The sequence below is a fragment of the Gigantopelta aegis genome, chromosome 3 (genome assembly GCF_016097555.1).
Source record: "Gigantopelta aegis isolate Gae_Host chromosome 3, Gae_host_genome, whole genome shotgun sequence".
In the NCBI taxonomy this organism is placed as follows: domain Eukaryota; kingdom Metazoa; phylum Mollusca; class Gastropoda; order Neomphalida; family Peltospiridae; genus Gigantopelta; species Gigantopelta aegis.
In genome coordinates this window covers 5152877-5170950 of record NC_054701.1, presented here as the reverse complement: position 1 = coordinate 5170950, position 18074 = coordinate 5152877, and the positions used below count along the sequence as shown (strand labels likewise).

The 18074-nt window shown below is 34.7% G+C and overlaps 1 protein-coding gene across 4 annotated transcripts in view; it reads right to left on the bottom strand.

Moving 5' to 3' along the window:
* Window positions 1–18074, bottom strand: part of LOC121367427 (SLIT-ROBO Rho GTPase-activating protein 1-like) — a 154134-nt gene that overhangs the window by 105697 nt on the left and 30363 nt on the right. For 3 of the 4 annotated variants that reach the window (XM_041491587.1, XM_041491588.1, XM_041491590.1), the window contains exon 1: window positions 6100–6313. The exons of the other annotated variant lie outside the window; for it this stretch is intronic. In XM_041491587.1, coding sequence (XP_041347521.1) covers window positions 6100–6196 — 97 coding nt within the window. In that variant the 5' untranslated portion in view covers window positions 6197–6313. Of the gene's footprint in view, window positions 1–6099; window positions 6314–18074 lie in introns of those variants that run through there. 4 annotated transcript variants of the gene reach the window in all.

Below are 18074 nucleotides of genomic sequence, written 5' to 3'. Positions count from 1 at the left end.
CACAATTGCTTGTTGTCGTGAAAATCTCAGTCTAGCATGCCTTTGAAAATACCACTGAATACTCACATCAACTGATGTACCGTTATTGTATTATGTACCGTTATTGTATTGTATTATGTACCGTTATTGTATTATGTATTGCTTATTGTATTATGTACCGTTATTGTATTATGTACCGTTATTGTATTATGTACCGTTATTGTATTATGTACCGTTATTGTATTATGTACCGTTATTGTATTATGTACCGTTATTGTATTATGTACCGTTATTGTATTATGTATTGCTTATTGTATTATGTACCGTTATTGTATTATGTACCGTTATTGTATTATGTACCGTTATTGTATTATGTACCGTTATTGTATTATGTATTGCTTATTGTATTATTGTATTACTCATGTAAAATGACCAATAGTACTAAATTATTTTTAGCAGTGGTACAAAATGACTATGGCATAAAAATGGTAAAAAAAACTACCATATATTGGTACTTTTTATTATTAAGAATTATTGTTAAAGAATAATAAAAAAATATATATATATACATATACATGGCTGTTAACAAAAGTAAAATGTTGTGACTGAAATTTCAAGGTACAGGGCATTCAAAATGGTAATGTTTTATATGACAATTGTAGTCCACTTGAAACATGTATTTCTCCCATCCCACACCCTGGGTTTTTTTTTTTATTGGACAAAAACATTAATTTGATGGGTCCTGCAGTGAACCTATATTAATGGAAATAGCAGTGGCGTAGGCAGGATTTTGTATTGGGGGGGGCACTTGTGTAGCGGGATATGACACAGGAACCTTTTTAAAGTTATTAATAAGCGAAAAGGTAAATATTTCCCAGGACTGGGGGGGGGGGGGGGGCATGGCCCCCTCCCGGGCCACGCCACTGGGAAATAGTCCTATTAGGCTGACATTTGCTGGGGTGTTCTTTCATAAGCTACGGCCCTAGTACGGGCATTTTTTTAAAGTTTGCGTTATTACCTGATATTATGTATTTAGGCTTGACCGCTAGCTGATGGACGGCAAATCAAATATTCAAATACATTTACATCGGGTGGCCCGTGTTATTGCAAATTCATTATGGGAGGGTGTCGTTAAAAATTGAGGTAAAAGCCAATGTCTGATACTGCATTATGCTAACGTTGAATAGTCCTTTGTTGATCTTTGTGTCATTTAACAATACGTAACGCAAAATCTTGCAGTTTCAATACCCCTCTCCCCTTGTAACGTTTTGTGACCGTGTCATATTTTACTTTGGGGTCTTTAGTAATACATATATGTTAAAATAAAATGGCAATGACTGGTTGCATTTTACTTTATGAATTAACATTACGTTGCACAATAACCTCCTCCACCCCCCACCCCACCCCCAAATTACGTTTTGTCACATCCCATAAATCCCACTCTCCTTAGTGCACGTTGCGTAGTTCTCGAATGATCCCATTATTCAATCGTAAATAATATAAAAAAAAGCAACATACCGCTGGTCGGTAAATGTTATATTTGACCGGATCAACTTTATTAAGTTTCAATATCTATAATACGCAATCTAATATCTCCCAGCAGAACTATTACATTGTAACAGTGTTCAAACTCGCACGTGCTGTTCATCATATGATGTGACATCGGGTACGGCCATTACTTCAAAGGGAGTGAGTAGCACATATAAATTAAAGGTAGGTTTTTTTTCACTTAATTTACAACTACTGTAGAAAAGTTTGTTTTATTTTTTAATTACAAAAACCATACAAAAAATGATTTGAAAAAAATAAAATAATAATAATAAAATATTTGAAGAAAAAAAGAAGTACGAAACATGTACACACCTTTTTACAAAATAAGATCATCTGCTTAAAATAGCACAGCAAATGATAGTGCAGGGTGCACATTAAGTCAATACTTTACTGTCTACGTCCGTTCGGACTATGTAAATAGCGGATTGGACGTGTTGCGATAGATCCCAAATATGTGTTAACGCAAATGGATGAATTAAAACAAAATGTTGTATTCTTCTACCAAAACTGTATTATATCAGACACTGTAGGCATTATTACTAAAAACTACGACACAGCAGACTGTATCAAAACAGGATAAAACTAATTTGCATATCCAGGTCAGACTTGTTCGTCACATGTTCGTAATCGATCGGAAAACCAAAACGAAACTTGTTCGATGTCAGGTTTTTTTTTAAATATACAATTAGCTAAATTTTAAAACATTTTTATGAGTTCAAGTATCTGCGATAAGAGCAACTTTGGGAATCTTTAATGGGAAACTGTTGGGTCGTAATTGGGAAAAGGTTTGATATTGGATTGGGAATTTACGTTAGGGGAATGGGGCCCCAAAATGTATGGTAGATTATACCCATCCGATAGGTACCTAAAGGGGGTCAGTGGGGCAAAGAAAACGGCCGAAGTGATCGGTTTGACATTACGAAGTGATTCTCATTTTAAAAAAAAAAAAAAAAAGACTGAAAAAATAATTTCCACAATTTCTCTGACGATGGAAATCCGTCTCACGACGGACAATTAACAGCCATGCATATATGTATAGTTATTATTAAAAGGTATGTTTCAAATTTAATTATATGGACTGTCTGTTATTTCTTTTTATGTTCATCAGGATTTGACCAAACAAACAAAATCCACACACTTATACATATAAGTGAATAACTATAAATAGTATAATTGTGATACTGCTGGGCTACTTGGGATTTGGCTAATTAATAGTATATACATGTAGTAAATTTTATGACATTATTTTTAATGCTGCCGGTACCTTCTGATGTTACAATTTCCAAACCGGCTGTGCATGTACTTTGCTTTATGGACTATCTGGCAAATCAGAACATAGCCTACCATAAAAAGTACAAGACAAATCAATTTTAGACCAGCTGTTTACAGACCGTCATCTTTGGAGTTGTTTTTAGCACACCACTGATTCACACTATTTACTTTGATCTAAGCAGGACACATGTTCATAGATTTGTTGTTGCTATAACTGTATTTGTTTTGTTTACATGGGCCCAGATGTACGCGGTGTGGAATGATCTGGTGTGTGGTGAACACATAAAGCTGCAAGCGGCTGATGTTACAACTTGGATGACCATGTTCACATCTGTACCGAGAAAAGAAAACCCAAACATGCCAAAAATAGTCATTCAACAATCGTTATATTCTTTTAAGGTTCTTTTTTAATAGATAACTACATATATATAAATAGCAATTTCATGTTTTTTACTTTTAAAAAACACAATTCATCTTGCAATTCATTAAAATAGAGTACTAACTTAAAAAGCATTTTATTTATTTTACACTTTATTAATAAACATACATGATGATTTAAAACAAAAACCAGTCCTAATATTTTGATATTGTGTATACATGAGAAAAAGTATGCAATCCACAATGTTGAAATTTGGTACCAAACCAGTTTATTATGTTGTGTATTGAAATGGTTGTAAAATTTTATTTTGATACCTGTATGACTTACTTTCAAAATGGTGAATAATACTGTACATGAACTGTTAAAATATGCTGTACAAAGAAGAACCTACCCAACATCTACTGGATGAAATACACTTCTTTATTTCTTAGAGTCTTATTTTTGACACCAACATTTCAAGATTTCTTTTTTAAGCTCTTCTAACTTGTCTACATTCATGACTGCTGTCAAGTTTCTCAGAGAGAGAAAGTTTCAAATTGAATAGACCACAGGGTTGCAGTCGGGGATATAAAAAGGAAATGTCAAAGTGTTATGAGGATTCTTCAAGAAGGAAGTGCATTTTATCACAGAAGAAAACACTTCTGGATTTGGTAGAAGACGACATTGGGCCAGTTTATACATTAGACGTTGAATAGCTTTCCAATGATATATAATATTCTGTTACATTAATGTTTGTACCCTACACCATTTTAAAAGTAAGCAATGTATAAAAATTTCAATTTTATAATCAACACACAACACAAAAAACTGGTTTTGTGTAAAATTTCAATGTTCTGCATTGATACTTTATCTGATACTCAACTTCTGATACTCAAGTGAGATTTTTATATATCACCCAATATTTTAATTGATAAAAAGAGTATCGAGGATGGACGGGAATCGAGCTGTGCTGATTGTTGTGAACTGGTTGGGTCACAGTAAAACTGTGTGGTATTCTGGTTTCAGCAACCAGGCTACAGGTAAGTGTGTATTAATATGTATGTACATGTACAAGTTTGTGCTCTCAATCTGCGACCTGTAACAATTTTTAACACTTTAAAACAGTGGAACAGCACAGCAGACCATTTCTGTGTGTTTGAATGGAGAATGCATCATTTTTGTTAACTAGACTAGCAAGTAAGAACATCAGCTTATTTTGACAAGAATGTGTACCGTATCTTACACCTTTTGTAAGAGGTATCGCTCCAAGAAAAGACACAAGACCTGTAGATTCCTGTTGTAAACAGGATGCAGACAATGGGATCTACTACCACCATACCTATGCATGTAGGTGTTGATAACACAGCTTCTCATGCCAGTGTTACTGCGGAAAAAATACAGTCAGTCTTAAACAACAGACCAATACAAAAAGAACACAACTTGCTGTGATCTTGTTGACAAACGCTGGCGGAATCAATGCAATGTTTGTCACCACAACATGGGAGTGCCATGGTAAGCAAATGTTTCTCCCTTATGTGTAAATAAATCAAAATGCTTGTGTTAAAAGTTCTATTTGAACACTATGGCACAACCTGAAAGAAACTGCATTCATTGTTATAAAATAAACTACACTCGTAGTACACACTGCAGCATACTCATTTATAAATCGTATTACAATAATAAAGCCCAACGGTCTTTATGACCGGTTAAATATTGAACTAAAAAAATGTATTCAACATACATTGATCGATGTACATTTTGTTTAGCTACGTTACATTAACTCTTGTTACATTATAATTTGACATCAGGCATGATTTAAGCACCAGTAGTGATAATGTAAAGAAATTATCACAAAATAGATCAAAGTTGGGGGAAAATCCAACCTCAAAAAAAAAGAAATAAAATTTGTTAAAAGTAATGACACTGACACCAATATTTAATCACAGTTTTATGTTATAAAAGTATATTCATAATATTGTTGCCTACAATTTTGGAATGATTTTTTCCTGAAAAAAATCTTATTCACTGGGATTAAAAAAATATAATTGGTATATTTGGCAACTATTTTATTGAGTCATTTTGTTTTTAAATATATAGGTACACTATTATAGTATTTATACAGCATGGTTTTTTTTAATGCATACGTGTACAAACATGTATGTAGTTTTAATCTTTCTCATTTTTTAATAAAAGAACACACCACAAGATTTTGGATACATATACATTCTGTACTTGTACCTTCATTATGCACCTGTATATGCCAGAATGATCACCTTATTGTGAGAAATGAATATCAATAAAAGTCATTTCAGTTTGAGATGTTTCCATTAGTTTGGCTAGAGGCTTGGTTAGCCGTGAATATGACAGAAATAGAGGTATAAACACACATCTCAAGACAGCTGGCACTTGGCTTCACCGCACAGGGAAATTACCCGACAACCAATACACAAGACAAAATTTATATATCCCAGCCCTATCAGTCAATCAGAGATGTCCAGAACAGTATGTGTGAACTGCTGAAGACCCCTCTCACTTCCAGCCAGGCACAGACCGTAATAACACACACAGCATGCATGCATGTAGCTGTTGAAGCCTGTCTTTGAGTGCTTGTTAGACCACAACAGTGCTTCATAAAGCCGGACAGCCTGTGTGTGCATTCATAACACAAACACATGCTGCCAATCCTTCAATGGAAGAATTAAGCAATCAAGATACCTGTTGCATGTAGCGACTGCTGTATGATTCTCAACAATATGTTCCCATGGAAACTTCTGTTACTGTTACTTCATCAATAAAATAAAATTGATCTGAACCAAAAAATATGTGTCATATTACACATGCAAATATATATATTTCACCATTATAAACTGGATAAACTGTATATTTTTTCCCCCATAAAAATTGCCTAACAGGTGATATCAATAACGGTAATTACTTACGAGAATAAAAAGTTTGTTTTTTCTTTGCCGATCTTCTCAGTGATGAAGTTCTGTTGAGGTAGGGTACAGACAACTCCGACACAGGGGACGTGGCCATTGTGAGCACTCAAACTTGTGTGACACAGCAAGAGACAGTGACGTCGCTGTCAACACGTAAATCCTTGTATTACACTCTGATGCATACCGATTTACCAGTGTGACAAGACACACAACACCGCCAACTAGTACCCAACTTACCACACTGAGATGAGTCTACTCTTACTATAAGTGGGGGAATATAGGTCACACTTCAATGGGAAGGTCCAAAACAACTTCTTGGATCATTGGCAGGGGTGGCAGGATGCCACTGTTGACAAGATGATGATGCAACTGTTGATTGTTCTTCTCTTTTCGGTTCTTCATAGAAAAAGGCTTTTGTCTTTTTACACAGAATGCAGCTACGACAACAAGAAAACAAGGATCAATATCTGGTGTTTGTCTGATCAACAAGGAGGAGTTAAAGGTTTGCCCCTACGCGAGAGGATGACAAACCGAGTGGACTGACCCGATTAACTGTCCAACCAAGCTTGTCACACAGCCTGGAAAGATGGAATCTGAATCCAAGATCTCAGAATTAGCACACTCTGCAGACTGTCTTTCGTTTCATCTTTCAACCGCGCTTTGATTAACAGTATGCAACACTGTCAAAATAACATTTACATTAAGGAATGGCATTTAAATGGTATTTATTTTTAAATGATATTTAAATCAATTGTGAACTGTTCACAATAAAAACACAAATTATTTAAAATGTATCATTTACAAACGTAAGCTTTAAACTACACACACACACACACACACACACACACACACACACAAGGAATATTTCAAAATATCCATTTTGTATTTTAAATATATTTATTTAAAAATAACTAAAAGGGTACTTCTAAATATACTTTTCATTTACTTTAAATACAATATATTCAAATAATGAAACAACACTTAAAAACTTAAATAAACAATGCTTAATTAGGAACAAATAATTTTAAAACATGCCATATTAAAAGATATTACTTAAAATATTTTTAACCATATATATATCATCTAAAATGAGGGATTCGAAATCTACTGTAAAAACTTAAAACCAAATAGAGCTTAATTTACAAAACAATAACTGAAATAACAACTTTAAACTTCTGTTACTCTTACTTATATTTCTAGAATTGTAAAGCCAAACTTTGGAAATCAAGGCAAACAATGCTCCTGCTGTAGGAGTGAGTTTAGTTGATGAAGGATTTGCACACAGTTGGGCTCAGCTTTCAGCTGGCCATCACAAGGAGACAAAAGGAATGGTGTAACACCTCAACTCGGATAAAGCAGCTCAGATTTCTCTATGTCCCCAGGGGCCACTCCTTGTGGTCTGCTGGTTAGTTCAGCAGGTGTGAGGTAAGACTAATCGGCTTGTTTATTTTGACAGCTAGAGGTACCAGTTCTCTCAGCCTGGTGTTACTTTGGCACCCTGCCTTCTGCATTGATACATGCAGGCTGCTAATGAACTCACAATCTGAATCTTTTAATACAGATTTGGTATTGGTTTTGTGGTGTGGTGGTTAAGCCATCAGACTCAAAAGCCGGTAGGTTCACATCCCAGAACCAGCTCCCACTCAGAGTGACTTGTGACGGCTCAAGAAGGAAGTGAAAGAAGTGATAATAATTTCTATCTCACTTTCCACTAACACTGATTATTAACTTAATGTCCTGGACAGAGAGGCAGTTTTCTGAAGAAAATGCCAAGGACAGCATGCTTGAACCTTAATTGAGCATAAACATGAAAATGTTAAACATATTTCTTTCTCATAAATTGTAAAATTAAATTTTTTTTGGCAGAAAAATGTCCCATTATAAATATGAAAATAAATTGAATATAAGCTAAACCAAAATCGATTCTGTACATAAATGCCTGAAGATTTGAACAAAAATATCAGTTTATTTCTACATTAGTGGTTACTAAAATAATGAAGTGTATGAAAGTTGAGTGGGAAGACGACTGACACCTGCTCATAATCTAAGTTTAGCCCGAGTTTCTCAGTTAGGAGCTCCCGTCTAAATGTGACCATAATGACATGGTCACAGCTTGAGTATAGAGAATAGGAATTCATTACTGGACAATCACACTAAAACTGGACGAAATCACAAAAGTCCAGGGGACAATGACTGTTAAGTGCTAATAAAATTTCCAACCACATTTGGTCATCTGGGTTATGATGACCTTAAGATCTAAAAGGTTGTGTCACTTGAATCTGACAATTAAGGAAAATGGGAGATGATCGTGTATGCTTTCAGAAGTTGTTACCAAATATAAAAGACAGCACAAGACTAATTATGTTAATGCACAAATCTCATGGGCACATGGATCTCAGCACACATGTCCAAGACAAGAGAGGTGGATCTCAGCACACATGTCCAAGACAAGAGAGGGTAGAGGATTCTTGCTATGATCTGGTAAAGCACAAATGAGTATTGGACAGTTCAGTTTAGGTTAGAAAGCTAAGATACTGCATTTTTCTCAAAGCAGTATAATCATACCAAAGTTACCTTTTTCCTGATCCCTTGCTAACTAATGAAAAAGTGTAGTAGTTAAAACTGTATGTTAGAAATACTAAATGTTTGACATCCAATAGCCAATGATTAATAAATAAATGTGCTCTAGTAAACAAAACAAACTTTTGTCCTGATGTAATTTATGTAAAAAGGTAACTTCAAAAGGTAAAAGATGGTAAAAGACATTTTGAAATTACTTAACAATGGATAAACAACACTCACAAATTTGCTTATATGACTTTTTTTCCTTTGCAGATTACATTTTTGAAGATTCTAACATGGAAAAGATGGAACCAGAAAGTTTCAGTGTTGAAGAATGTTTTACATTTGTGATAACATTCTTCAGAGAAATGACACACTGTGGCAATGATGCAAGTAAAGAGGACAGTAACTATTAGTACTGGCAATGAAACGTTAACCACTTGTGAAAGTACAGGTCAGGCTGACCCTAACAACAGAACACACAGGTGACAAATCACTTCAAACTGACAACACATATTTATTACTCTTGGTATCATGTCAACAAGGAACAGGGTAAATATATCAATAGCATCATAATGCCAAATGTCTAGCCCTTCTCTTAAAAATTAAATTGATCACAAATAATGCTCAAGTCAAATAGTTGCAATATTCAAAATACTACATGCAATATTGACCAATATCAGTTGTTATTTATTTACATATTGATAGATATTGTTGAAACCCTCAACCAAATCATATGTAAGGTTTTCATTATTCTGTGGTGTCTAGATCTTTTGCCCACAGGTAATGGGCTGTTGGATCAATTGATGTCAGTGGATCCCTAGGGTTTTTAAAATAATTTTTTTATTTCAACCACCGTCACATGACTGGTATACGAAAGGTTATGGTTTGTACTGTCTTGTCTAAGGGAATGTTTACAGATATGTTAAAGTATTTGATGAAGTTGCCCACAGTAAGGACAGTATACATAATGGACTCTGAAGTACTAGTTGTAAAATATTTCTTCATACAGCAGGAATTGTGATGTGCAGGCCTCTGGAAACTGTGACAACGGTAGTATCATTGGTGTGTCGTGTCATTGGTGTGTCGCTGCCACAAGTCTGCTTTTACATAACCCGCTTTTCATTCATACATTATATTAATGACATCATAGTCATGGCGGGTTATGCAAGAACAAAATGGGTTACCTCGATTAGTTTTTGCCTAATCTTTAAATGGTTAATGCCAAATTTCTGTACTGTAAACTCTATTAACTAACATCCATTAAAGGTTGAGGAATGTCTATCTCACACCCCATCTCTGGCATGGCCAGTGGTCGGGTATGAGACAGAAAGATGCCAAATTTCAATTCTCAGAAGCCTGATATATCCATTAAGAGAACTCAATCTCATGAATTATCACGCCATAGGTCCGTGTTCTATCACGGAGCTACCCCGTCCTCCCCCACACCCAATCCAAACAACAAATACAGCACAAAGGTCGACTTCTCGTGCACCGTGATAAAGAAAATGACACATCACTGTACCCGAGTACTAGATGTGTAGGCAGTGAAGGTGCTGATCGGCTGACTGCAAGAAGGAAGTGGTTTGAATGGTCGGCTCATCGTTATGGGTGACACACCTCCCCGGCTGTCTATAAAGAGCAGAACACAGACAACTGCATTAAGCCGTCACCACTCACAATAATGGAAGCCGATTTTAGCATTTCCTAATCAACATCTGTCAAATCCTCTCTCTCAGGTCTGTATCAATACGGGTAATCTACAGCGACACTTCAGTTTCAGTCACCTGGAAACGTCTACAGTGCCATTATCAATACTCATCAGGTCTATGCATAGACCTATGTAGCATATTGCTCAGGGTGAAGTCAAATCTTTTGTAATCCAACTCAGGATTCTTTAAAAAAAAAAAATAATAATAATTGTGGCAAATCTAAAAAATGGACAACTTTTTAAAATTTTATATATTTGGGCAATCAATTTTGCCAGTCAATATGGCACAAATAAAATTGATCCCAGTCAAATCATGTGAATTATAGAAAGCTATATTAGTCATCTGTAATTTCGGCTCACTACAAAACCACCATCACAGTTAATCTGCATTAATGAGCCACACAATGCATTTTTATAAAATGGCCCACGAAGACAGGTGTACACTACACTGCTTAAAACAGGTCAAACTATGACCTGTGACAAAGATATGGTAACTTCTTAAGATGTTTAGATCCCTAGCTACTAATAAAAACATGTAGCGGGTTTCCTCTCTAAGACTGCATGTCAAAATTACCAAATATTTGACATCCAATAGCCAATGATTAATAAATCAAAAATGTGCTCTAGTGATTTCGTTAAACAAAACACTTTTTTCTTCTTAAGACAGCTGTTTGTATCTAGTCATAAATGTTTACCCAGTAACCCAACATCTAGGATGATTGTGTTTTAAAAATGATTTGTGAGCTATAAATAGAACTCTAAGACTGATGTCTGTTTAACAAAGGTGGCCACGTTGGGCAAGTCTGACTGCTGCGGTGCCCTGCTTGGCGACAGTACAAAGTGGCAGCTTCATGTAGATTAGATGTTCCATGTTAACAACTATTAAGCCACTATTTTGGCAGCGCCACCTATCTCTCATCCCTACAGGATTTTGGCAGTTATCCAGGGATCTAAGGCGATGTACATTTGTACCAGACTTTATCAAATTTATAATTTCCAACCAATACTCATCCCTTTTTATACATGTTATACACTAATGCTTCATGTGTGCCTTTTCTGCAGCTGGGCTCGTAAAGCAATGGTCCTTAAATTGGATGTGGGGTACATGGTCTCTATGGTGTAGTGGTTAAGCTATCTGAATTAAATTTGGTAGGTACTGGGTTCCCATCCCAGTACTGGCTCCCACCTAAACCGACTTCTCTCTCACTAACCACTACCAACTAAACCCACAGTTCTGGATATGTAAAAAGTAATGTTTGAATTCCAATAGCCAATGATTAATACATCAATGTGCTCTAGTGGTGTCTTTAAACAAAGCAAACTTTGTTTTAATACAAGTCCAAAATTTAGAGTTACGTTAAGTCAGGAAGAGTGACCAACTTTTTAACCCAATACTATAAATTGTACTGAATTACACACTCTATGAAAATGGCATCATAACTCAATTATAATTTCCTAAATAATAATTCGACAGACTGTGACTGAACTTGACTTGGCCCAATGTTGAAGGCTTGAAGATAACCATTACTGTTGAGTAGTTCACGTACTGTACTTGAACCGATTCCTACATCACAGGATGTGTAGAGTAAGAGCTCAACATCTCTGTAAATCATTATGCAGCACTTCCATACATTGGAGACCTGTCAGTGTAAAATCACATCCGTGGGAGGGAGGACCTAAATGATAACAGGTGGTTTTGTAAATAACAGGTCACACTCTTCTGTGATAACACCAGTCTGAATACTGTACGGCTTTGGACTGCTTTCCATCCACTTTGGTTCACCCCCCACCCACACCCCGAAAGACTGGTAAATAAAAAACTGTTGTAGACAGTAGTCTACATATAGGAAATGGAATATTGTTGTTAAAATAGATCCATATGTATTCATTTTCTTCCCTGTAAGCAGGCTTTCCGCCAGAAAATAAATTGAGTGTACTGTACGTAATAAAAACAAAACAGACCATAAGTGCCCTACTACATGGTTATGGTTTTGAAATTGGACACCACAACTCCTAGGATTATATTTAATCAATGGCTATTATGCATCTCATATCGTGGTAAATAGGATGCTTTGAGACTAAGGCACAATTTCCATTTGTCTATAATCTGTATTTGTATATATGTACGTAATCTGTAATAGGCCGAGTAGATTCCATTTATGTATCTACACATGTGCTTATACGTCTGCGTATCCAAACACTCTATGCATTATGTATACCCATATGGATTACAGGCAAATGAAATTTGTGCTGAAAGTGGCACACCCTAGTTCTTAAACACTACAACAAATTTTTCACTATTAAAGCCGTTTTTGCTTATTTAAATTAGAATTACTTATATTTTATTATTTAGAATATTAATTTTCGTACAACTGAAGTGGTTCTATTCATCCAGGATATTGCAATACCCAAAAATAAATTTTTCTTAATTCTAAAAACGCACATTCGTCTGAGAAGTAATGGTTATGGATACAAACTCTAGTTATTTTTAGACTATATTTCCCCATTTAAACACCACAGACATTAGCTTCTCACTGTTATAACCTTACCCAAATGTGTGTTGCAGATTTCTAGATTTACTAAACTAAGTGTTTATGTTTACTAACTGAAACTAAGGTCTGCTCTTACCAATTGTTTTTATAATAAACACCTAGGCACAAACTAGCACATTTCTTGACCTATGATATGACCTAGAACACATTGATTTATTAATCATCAGCTATTGGATGTCAAACATTCAGTAATTTTTAAACTTTTCAGGGCTAGCTCTGGGCGAGCTGAAAATTTCGCCAAATTATCTTTTGAATATAATTAATGTTTTTTTTTTTTAATCTAGTAATTTTCAACAAAATATGAATTATTGCATGCAATATTTTTGCCAAATTACAATAAAATTCACCAGTTGTTTCCAAAATTCGCAATTGGAGAATATGGGGAGTGGCAGAGCTAGCCCCGAGTTTCAGAGAGGAAACCCACTACATTTTTCCCATTAGTAGCATGGGATGTTTTATATGCAACAACCCACTGATAGGATAACACATATTACAGCCTTCGATACAGCAGCCATGGTGCACTGGCTGGAACGAGAAATAGCCCAATGGGCCCACCAATGGGGATCGATCCTAGACTGACCATGCATAAGGCGAGTGCTTTACCACAGGACTACATTCTGCTCTTTTTGATATACAATGCTTGAACAATTGGTAAAATGAGTTAAATTTACATATACACCCGGTAAGAAACATCACATTTTGTGATTAAAACAGATATAAGTAATTTCATTATTATGTACCATATAAAGCAAAGTTTATATTTCTGTCAATGTTAAAGTGAACGACACACCAGCGCTGACAAATGGTTATAAAATGTCAAACAGAAGCTGGTCCTCAGTGGTGAGACAATCTGTGTTGTCACAAAGGCTGGCCAAAGCTGCTGGGTCCAAATACTAGAGTACAAATGTTTAAATATAGACTTTTCTATAACAAGACAGCATATACCATGACATTGGATATACATACATGTACTTGTCATGGAGTCGTGAGGCACAATATTGATATAAATGTGTTCAGATAATAGTATTAACTACAAAGCAAGTAAAAACAAATATGATCAGTATGACAAGAGTTATCTCTCTTTTTATGTGTCAGGAGAAGTAATCCTGGAAAGAGAAAATTACAGAGTTCAAAGAGTAATCTACCCTTTCCAGTTAGATCTACTGTTTACTTTTCAAATGCAAGTTTTTCAGTAAAGACATAAATTTATAGGCTTTCACAAATAATGACAGCAAATTTCATTTTCATTTCAACTTATTTTCGTGCTTATATCCAATTAAGGTTCAAGCATGCTGTCCTGGGCACACACCTCAGCTATCTGGGCTGTCTGTCCAGGAGAATGGGTTAGTTGTTAAATGGTTAGTGTTAGGGAGAGGGTGTAGTGGCCTTACACCTACCTATTGAGCCCTTAAGAACTCGCTCTGGGTTGGAGCTGGTACCGGGCTGCGAACCCTGTACCTACCAGCCTGTAGTCCAATGGCTTAACGACTGCGCCACCGAGGCCGGTGATGACAGCAAATAAGCACACTGACTAACTGATGTACCTTTATGTACAATGGACACTAGAGTGGATTAGAAGAAGTGGCCAGTACATAATACAGCTGGTCTGCAAATTCAGTTAAAATACATAGATATGCTTCAATACAAAGTGGCCTTAACTGTAGCTTTAACGGTAAATCTTTAAACATAAGGTAATTTTTATTCATCTATGCAGCATCTAAAATTTCACATCAGAATAATTTTGCTTAATTTTATTGCAATATATTAAAATCAAGCCTCTTGGAATAGAAAATGTATTACTACCATGAACATCTCGTCCTAAATTTAATGTGTGAAGGAGAAATGTATTACTACCAGGTACATCTCATCCTAAATTTAATGTATAAAGGAAAAATGTATTACTACCAGGTACATCTCATCCTATATTTAATGTGTGAAGGAGAAATGTATTACTACCAGGTACATCTCATCCTATATTTAATGTGTGAAGGAGAAATGTATTACTACCAGGTACATCTCATCCTAAATTTAATGTGTGAAGGAGAAACTGGAACACACAAATGTAGATTTGAGTGAAACAATAATTCCTGTAATTTTTAGAGGTCTGTATACATCAAAGGATATTTTAAACTTCAACCTACACCAATGAAGATATTTCAATATTAATGTTTGATGAATAAACCAAAAGTATGTCAATAATTTTTTTTTTTTAAATACAATTCACCATTCACAGTTTCTTTGATGTTTAGATGCATGTACTCACAAATCAAAGCATGTACCTGTACAACATATGTAAATGTTCCGCTATTGTGTAGATATTTCACAATTAATATGCAGTGTCAGGAGACTTAATTAATTATATCCATTTTGAAGGACTCAAATTAGTTGCAACACAGTAATACCCCTATTTGTCACTGCTAATACAAGGATACTGCTAATGACCTTTTAAAAACTGTTCATGGTCTTCGTTCATCCATTAAACACTACACATACAAAATGCCAAGCATTTATCATGATTATGAAAAGCTCCGTCTACAAATTAGGTTCCTACATTCATCTTTCAGGAAAGATAGTCGATATGTGCCCTATCTGTGTTTTAGTAAACACAATATTATTCAGCCACCACGTGCAGTTTTGTGTTCATTTTGTTACTTAAAGTTAACATCAGAGAATTTATATACATATGTATTTTGTATTAACTGCCAGTTTTATGTAATAAAATAAATCTTGTTTAAAAAAAAGTCTGTGTTTTCACTTTAGCAGCAGGCTGTACATTGGTCCATGTTGCACCATTTGCTGTGACCAGTCAAGCGGCCACATTCATTTCAGTAATGCCACAAATTATTAATTATTACTTTCATTTTAACATAACGGCACATTTTCAACTACTTAATAATATTATGTTTTTAATGAAATATACAACTGTTTTGCTTAAATTTTATTACCGAAAGTAGTATTATTTTTTATCAAAATATTACGATTAGACTGAAGTGTAAAATTCAGAATTTTTTCGAATGAACGCAGAATATGGTGAAACATTACGAAATGTACCAATAAATGTTCACTTTGCCTATTTTAATAAAAAATTCTCCACTTTCTTCTGAGAAGAGAAAAGTCACTTCTCCTACTTTTTCCATTGTAGATCAGGGCCTGTACCATAACCAATGGGTTCAACATTCTTTATGATCAAGATATGAAGTGGCTTCTAAAAGCAGGATAAAATGTCATAGGCAACAAGATATTCAGCGAAAATAATTGTGATAAAGTATTATAGTTGGCACAGCAGGGAATAATTACCAGAAAAGCATTAAGCAAATCACAACATGTAATAAGTAACAGCTGCTATCCCTCTACAGCAATATCTACTTGTTTGTTTGCAATCCACTCTATTGATCCACTTCATAAAGCAACCTGCTGGAAACCTGCTGGAAATGTTCCATTTACAAGCCAGCTGCTTTATATTTTTTATGTATATATACATGTTGTATTAACAGGTGTTTGTTGAGTCCTGGCCCATGCTTATAGCAGACCTGTCAACCTTTAGTCAAGAGAAAGCAGGAGGTGTGTGTTGAAAAAGCAGGAGATTTTGTCAAAAAACAGGAGATTTTTAACTTCACACAATTTAACCCAAAATCGCAAGGTTGTTGTAAATATTATTACAATAAGTTATATGAACACTACATAATGTCATATATACTTTTTAACCTTAGATCCTGGCTTTAAAAAAAAAAAAAATAATAATAATTTTTAAAAAAATAAAAAATATGTGTATATATTTCTTTTTAAAGTTTAAATATTGTTATGATTTAATAAATATTTTTTAAAAAATCTCTTTTATCCAAAAATGTTAAGAACATAACAAGAAATTAAAAAATGTATTAGTACATTTACGGTATTACACTTACAGCCTTACAGTACTCAAGACAAATTTATATAAATCTTAGAAATTAATATTAATTTTTTACTATAATGAGGAACAGTGGTGTGGTACTTATTTAAAATCATTATAATGATGCAATAAACATTGTACTTCCATTAATCTTAAGTAAAACCTCATAACGGACACTATGTGAAATATACCGGAATTATACCCATTTCCGTGGATAACTTTATATCAAACACAACATTTATTAATTGTAAAAAAAAAAAAATCTATTGAAGTATACCCTTGTTACCAACTGCACAAACATACAAAATTAACTGACACAAGTATGTTTATATAGCTAATTGGTCTTTTCTTTGTCTTGCTGTGACATGTGATTTTAACATTGTGTGTATTGCTGTCAACTCTGGGCCAGAGTCTGGCACTTCAGATCTGTCATAGCTACTTCCTTTATGTTATTTTGGCAAAAGGGGATTGATTTTTTTTTATGCCTACAAAAATGTCATTTAACAGGAGAAATTGTCTCCTGCACAGGTTGTCAGGAGATTTGATCAAATACCAGGACTCCTGCCGAATCCAGGAGGGTTGACAGGTCTGGCTTATAGATTCAAATATTTAATGATGTCACATGCATACAACCTGTATGGCACTGCTTGCTGTTAAAGTCTCAGACTCTTATTAGAGTTTTCGGTCTTTAGTCATTCCCAGCCTCCATGAAAATTGTTTTTTGTCAATAATTTCTGTTTGATTTGATGCAACAAGAAAAGTATAAGTGTTTTGATAATAACAAAAAGGAACTATTTTTATCTGCAATTTAGAAAACAATTGGCTCAGAAATAAATAACTTATGGTACATAATATAGTAAGAAAACAATGTTCCCTAGTGGTAGTACTAAACTAAATATCTTCCGGCTGGGTCAAAGTTCGAGGTGCACCCAACTTTTGATAGAGCAGTTAATACCACAAGTCCTGTCATTGGTAATAAATATGAATGTTTGTTGTAAAACAAATTAAGTTTTATCTGGGTACACAACTTGATAACTTAATACATGTACTTGCTTAGTCCAGGTACATGTGTATTGGGCTCACTTGGGTATACAACTTGATCACTTAATACAGGTGCCTGCTTAGTCCAGGTGCATATGTACTGGGTACACAACTTGATCACTTAATACAAGTGTCTGCATAGTCTAGGTGCATGTGTACTGGGTTCACTTGGGTACACAACTTGATCACTAAATACAGGTGCCTACATAGTCTAGGTGCA